This window comes from Pseudozyma flocculosa (assembly GCF_000417875.1).
Source record: "Pseudozyma flocculosa PF-1 unplaced genomic scaffold scaffold00005, whole genome shotgun sequence".
Classification (NCBI taxonomy): domain Eukaryota; kingdom Fungi; phylum Basidiomycota; class Ustilaginomycetes; order Ustilaginales; family Ustilaginaceae; genus Pseudozyma; species Pseudozyma flocculosa.
Genome location: NW_006920873.1, coordinates 887,155 through 893,154, shown reverse-complemented (window position 1 = coordinate 893,154; position 6,000 = coordinate 887,155). Strand labels below are relative to the sequence as shown.

Below are 6,000 nucleotides of genomic sequence, written 5' to 3'. Positions count from 1 at the left end.
CCCGATGTCCAAGGCCGAGGCCACCGATGCGACGATGACGGCGGCGGCGACGCCAAAGGCCTCCCGAGCCCGCGCATCCCGCTCTGCGGTCGCGACGCAGCGGTCGTCGCGGGCGACACGGGCGCGGCCGGCGCGGAAGACCACGGAAGATAAAGTCGACAGCGGTGACGAGCACGACCAGGGCAAACGCCCGAGCGACGCAGTGGCCGCTTCCGGGGCGCACGAAGACGAAGGAGCGGGCGGCAAGCCAAAACGACCAAAGCGAGGCCATATCCCCGGTGAGCCCGAGGAGATCGTGACCGAAGAGGTCGATGCCATCGACTCGTTCCTCCGCTTCAACACGGGCTGGATCCTCAAGGAGGGCGCCAAGCGGAATCGAGGCCCGCGGACGCCCACCTCGTCGTCGTCGGCTGCCGTTGCCGAGGAACCGCCGTTGAAGCGACCGAGGAAGGCATCGGCGCCCTCGGCCAACACGTCACAGGCAAGCGCAGCGAGCGCAGCAGGTACCGCGGCCGCCACTGCGTCGCCGCAGCGACCACGTGCCAAGACGCATCCGACCCGTCTCGCCGGCGCCAGCGCTCGGCTGCTCGATTCGGGCGATGGCAGGAAGAAGGCAGATCCCGACGAGGCGCCCGTCGAGTCTGAGCAGACCGGCGCGACCGAAGGCGAGGTCGAAGCCACCGTGGGCGAGGACGACGTAGCGTCGACCGAGGCGACCGAGGCGACCGCAGCGGACGCAGCGGACGCAGGCCCGACCAACGGCAAGCCCAGCGACGAGGAGAGGCCGCGGGCTACGCCTAGCCGGACGCCGCTCGGCGATGCGGATGGCGAGGCGACGACGGCCGACACGAGCGGGCGAAGCTCTCCACTGTCTTCGGAGGGCGAAGACGAAGGGGACGAGGCGGCGAGCCCCTCGCCAGACAAGGCGACGGGACGTGCGCTGAGATCGGCCCCGCAACAATGTCATGCCGTCGATGGTCCTGTCCACAGCTCCACCGAAGCCGAAGGAGCGGCAGCCACAGCCGACGACGCAGCGGACCTCGGCGATGGCGACGACGACGACGAGGAAGGCGGCGTCACGCCTAGGCGGGCGCTCAAGAGCCGCAAGAGCAGGGTCAAGGCGCCGCCATCGTCCGCACCACGCAAGTCGGCGCGCAAGCCGAGGCGTCGATCCGCCGCCGCCGACGACGGCGACGGGGCGATGCCAAACGAGGACCCGCTGTGCGTGCCGCACACGCTGGTGTGGGCCAAGATGGAGGGCTTCCCCTACTTTCCCGCCGAGGTCGTCGACGAGGACGACGAGGACCAAGAGATCCCGGATCGGGTGCTCGAGGAAAAGGCGAGGCAGGAGGCGCTGCTCCTCGGGCCCTCGGCGGCGGCGTCGGTGTCGTCGTCGTCGTCGTCATCTTCAAAGGCGGCGTCGCCGGCCGACGCAGCGTCGGGCAGCAGTGCGATGCGGCGACAGGCGTCGTCCACCTCCTCGTCTTCCGTCTCCGCTTCGGCGACGGCGACAAAGGCAGGCTCACCAGACGACGCCGCCGAGGCTGCAAGCGCCGGCAACAACGGCCAAGGAGGGGCGACGGCTGCGGCGAGCGAGACGAAGCTGGTGCTGGTGCAGTTTTTCGGCGCCAAGGTGCGCGAGTACGTGTGGCTGCCGACGACCAAGCTGCGGATGATGTTTGAGGATGCGGGCGTCGACGACGAGCTGCTGGCGGTCAAGGAGAAGAAGTACGCCAAGCACCGCCGCAAGGTGCGCGAGGCGTTTCAGCTGGCCAAGGCGCAGCTGGATGCGTGAGCGCGAGGGGCAAACAACGGGGCTAGGAGAGGCGGAGGGGGGAGGGGAAGGCGAAGAAGGGGCCGCATGCAGCTGGGATCCGCTTGTCGAGTAGTCTTCATCGTCGTCCTCGTCGTCGTCGCTTCCATGACGACAAAGAGAACTCAAGCAGAGGTGACAGCAGCAGAGTGGCAGGACAGGACCGTAGCAGCAGCAGCGAGTATCGGGGCCAGGCGCTAGGTGAGGCGGATGACGAAAAACATAAAGACCCAGCTGACGACGACGACGGCGATGGAGCCGAGGGTGAGCCAGCCCATGCTCCTTGCCTTTTTGCTGTAGATGCCGAGGCGGCCGCGGGTGCGCGTCATGAGGTCGAGGTTGGACGAGAGGCCGTCGCCGGCCTTTTCGACGAGCATGCGGTCGCGCTCGAGGGCGTCGGCAAAGGCGAGCGAGTTGGTCTTGAGCACCGAGGCCATGCGGAGCAGCTCCGACGAGAGCGCCTCGTGCGTTGCCCGGTCCGACTGGAGGATCGTGTCGGACTGGTTGGCCGGCGGCGGCGGCGATGCGGTAGCGGGCGCGTTCGGACCGGTGGGCGATGATGACGAGGTGGTGGGGGTGCCCTGTGGCCCTCGGGGACGGCGAGATGCGGCGGCGCGGTCGTACTCGTCGAGCTCTGCTTCTACGTCCTGGTCTTGGTCGGCCGCCTCGGACCACTTTTTGGGTGCGGCAGGGGAGGGCGCGGTGGGCTTGAGACCACCCAGGGGCTTGCGAGGCTCGAGGTCGTAGGCGTCGAGGTCGGTTAGCTCCGACTCTGCTTCCGAGTCGTCTTCCAGGTCGTCGTCGTCGTCGTCGTCGTCGTCCTTTTCGTCGTCATCGGCGGTGAACGGGGCTGGGGTGAGTGTTGCGCGGGACTGATCGAGGGGAGGCTGGGTGGGCCTTGACGAGCTGCTGCCGAACGTGGTGTCGGTGAATCTGGGCCTCTTGAGGCTGCTGTCTGCCACTGTGGCTGATGATGTTGCGCCGCGGGACTGCTGCTTACTGGCCGACTCGAGGACAGCTTTAGTGCGCACAATGTCGGCGTCGATCTGGCGTTGCAGCCTGGACCTGTGCTCTACGACCATGCCAGAGGCCACGAGGCGGGCCGAAGCGGCGTCGAGGTCGGCGAGGAGAGTGGCGGCGGCGGCGGCGGCTTGTGTCTGTTCCCGACCCTGATTCGCCGAGGCATGGATGCAGAGGTCGTCTGTGCGGAGTGTGAGTGCGGGGATGTGGCGGACGAGGGCGGAGATCTGCCTTGCGTTTGCCCCTGGACGTGCTGAAGACGAGGACGGGGTCGAGGTCGAGTGCGATGATGAGCTCGGTCCTGCGAGCGGTGGTGGTGGTGCGGCTAAGGAGGACATGGTTGCGAGGTGACCGCGCGAGAGTGTGTGTGGTGGGTGCAGAGGGTGAGTGGCGGTGCAGCAGGGGCGATGGTGCTGGTAGGTGGCTGAGGGGGAGGTGGGGGGTGGGGTGTGCGGGCTGATCCTGAGGCTGGCTGGCTGTTGGTCTGGCTGGCTCGAGCTCGCCCTGCCAACAAGGCGTGGAGGTCTTGACAGGCAGCCCACGGGCCAGCGCTGTCGAGCCTCTGGCCAGCAGCAGCGACTCGCTCGCTCCAGATGGCTCGGTGCCGCGCGTCGAGTCAAAAAAAATCGCGGGCTGGGCGGGCTGGCAGCAGCCAAGGCCTCCCTCGAGAAGCATCCGCCAGGTCGTCGTGGGGGGGCCAGCAGGCAAGCAGGCAGCCTCCAACCCACCGCAACTACCAACACCACCACCACCACCACCACCACCCCGCACCTTCACCTCACTCTACTCGACGACTGCGAGGTACATGATCGCAGCTGCCACACCCTCACGGCTCCTTTGCATCGCACCTCGTCTCCGCCTCGTCGCCTCCACAACCACCACCACCGCCGCCGCCGCCCCTGCCGTCGCCCGCAGCCTATCCACCCCGACCTCGCCCCTGCTCCGTGGCCGCTCCCACAACAACAGCAGCAGCACCACCATCGCCGCCGCCGCCGCCATGTCCTCCCAAGCATCCCCCGAGCTGGCCGCGCAGATCGCCTCGCTCCAAAAGGCGCGAGACGAGCAGGCCGCCAAGGTCAGCCAGCTCAAGTCGCAAAAGGCAGAGTCGGCCGCCATCAAGGCTGAGGTCGACGTCCTCCTCGCCCTCAAAAAGCAGCTCGAGGGCCTCGGCATCGTGGACCCCAGGTCCGTCTCGTCGTCGAGCAAAAAGGCGGGCGGATCCGCAAACAAGTCGGCATCCGCCGCAGCCTCGTCGTCGTCGTCCAAGGGCGCCGCACCCGTCGCCTACACGCTCAAGACGCCAAAGGGCACCCGCGACTGGGAGCCCCTCGCCATGTCGCTCCGCAAAAAGATCTTCAGCACCATCGAGGAGGTCTTTAGCAGCCACGGCGCAGTCACCATCGACACGCCCGTCTTCGAGCTCAAGGAGATCCTCTCGGGCAAGTACGGCGAGGACAGCAAGCTCATCTACGACCTCCAGGACCAGGGCGGCGAGCTCTGCAGCCTCCGCTACGACCTCACCGTCCCCTTTGCCCGCTTCGTCGCCATGAACCAGACCGAGTACGGAAACATCAAGCGCTACCACATCGCCAAGGTCTACCGCCGCGACCAGCCCGCCATGTCAAAGGGCCGCTTCCGCGAATTCTACCAGTGCGACTTTGACATCGCCGGCGTCTACGACCCCATGCTCCCCGACTCGGAGATCCTCTGCATCCTCGTCGAGGCCCTCGACGCCCTCGGCATCGACGGCTTCACCATCAAGCTCAACCACCGCAAGATCCTCGACGGCATCTTTGACGTCTGCGGCGTCCCCGCCGACAAGATCCGCACCATCTCGAGCGCCGTCGACAAGCTCGACAAGTCGCCCTGGTCCGAGGTGAGGCGCGAGATGGTCGTCGACAAGGGCCTCGACGAGGCCGTCGCCGACAAGATCGGAGAGTACGTCAAGCACCGCGGCGGCCGCGACCTCCTCGAGCGCCTCGAGCACGACGCCGTCCTCTCGGCCCACCCGACCGCCTCCCAGGGCCTCAAGGACATGGCGCTCCTCTTTGACTTCCTCGACGTCTACGGCATCACCGACCGCATGAGCTTCGACCTCAGCCTCGCCCGCGGCCTCGACTACTACACGGGCATCATCTACGAGGCCGTCACCGCCGCCTCGGCGCCGCCGGGCTTTGCCGGCAAGGACGGTGGTGCCCCGTCGGCAGCGGTGGCGGCGGGAGGCGAGGCCGACAAGCCCAAGAAGGCGGCGGCGGCGGCGGCCAAGAGCGGTGGCGACGACGAGGTCGACGAGTCGACGGTGGGCGTGGGCTCGATTGCCGCCGGCGGCCGGTACGACAACCTGGTGGGCATGTTTAGCGGCAGCAAGAAGCCCGACGCGGTGCCGTGCGTGGGCGTGTCGATTGGCGTCGAGCGCGTATTTGCCATCATGATGCAGCGGCTGCGCGAGCGCGAGGCAAAGGGCGAGCGCACCGGCGTCCGCTCAAAGGACGTCGAGGTGTACGTCATGAGCGTCGGCGACGGCCTGCTCAAGGAGCGCATGAGCGTCGCCAAGCTCCTCTGGAACGCCGGCATCAAGGTGAGTTGCCCGAGTGGCGCCGGCCGGCCGCGAGCGAGCGACGGCCATGACTCACCTCCGTTTCCCCTCCTCCTCCTTCCGTTTCGCCCGCAGGCCGAGTTCATGTACAAGAACAAGCCCAAGCTGCCGGCGCAGTTTTCGGCCGTGGAAAAGGAGGGGATCCCGTACGCCGTGATGCTGGCGCCGGCCGAGTGGAACGCCGAGTCGGGGAGAACGGTGCGGGTCAAGCAGCAAAAGGGCAAGGACTCGGCCGAGGGGCAGAGCCAGGGCGACGTCGTGGCGCTCGATGACCTCGTCGACTACCTCAAGCGCGTCGGCGCCGGCCGCAACGCCGTCGCGCTCAAGGACCGGACCCGCATCGTCTAGGGGAGTCCTCCAGGCCCCCTAGCCCCCGGCCTTGCCTTGCCCCTTGTCGTGTCGTTGTAGCTAGATCAGATAGGGGCGTAGAGGGATGAGAAAGAGAAAGAGTCGATCAACCACCACGGATGTGTGCGTGCATGCGTGTGCCGAGTCGGCGCGGCGATGTGCAGAGGTGAAGGCGAGGTCGAAGGCGAGCGAATTGGGAGACGCCAAGCGAAGGCCAAAGAGC

At 67.4% G+C, this 6,000-nt stretch overlaps 3 protein-coding genes across 3 annotated transcripts in view; 2 read left to right on the top strand and 1 right to left on the bottom strand.

Moving 5' to 3' along the window:
• Positions 1-1,795, top strand: part of PFL1_02106 (uncharacterized protein) — a gene marked incomplete at both ends in the record, with an annotated part of 4,853 nt that extends 3,058 nt beyond the window's left edge. Inside the window, one exon of the mRNA XM_007879617.1 lies at positions 14-1,795. Within this exon, the coding sequence (XP_007877808.1) occupies positions 14-1,795 (1,782 nt within the window). The remainder of the gene's footprint in view (positions 1-13) is intronic.
• A 215-nt stretch (positions 1,796-2,010) lies between these two features.
• PFL1_02105 (uncharacterized protein) lies at positions 2,011-3,171 on the bottom strand (the record flags this gene model as incomplete). The annotated part of the gene is made up of 1 exon (XM_007879616.1): positions 2,011-3,171. One exon carries the CDS (start codon positions 3,169-3,171, stop codon positions 2,011-2,013), a length of 1,161 nt encoding a protein of 386 aa, XP_007877807.1.
• A 659-nt stretch (positions 3,172-3,830) lies between these two features.
• Positions 3,831-5,777, top strand: PFL1_02104 (uncharacterized protein; the record flags this gene model as incomplete). Its single annotated transcript, XM_007879615.1, has 2 exons — positions 3,831-5,411; positions 5,505-5,777. 2 exons carry the CDS (start codon positions 3,831-3,833, stop codon positions 5,775-5,777), a joined length of 1,854 nt encoding a protein of 617 aa, XP_007877806.1.
• Between the last annotated feature and the right edge of the window lie 223 nt (positions 5,778-6,000).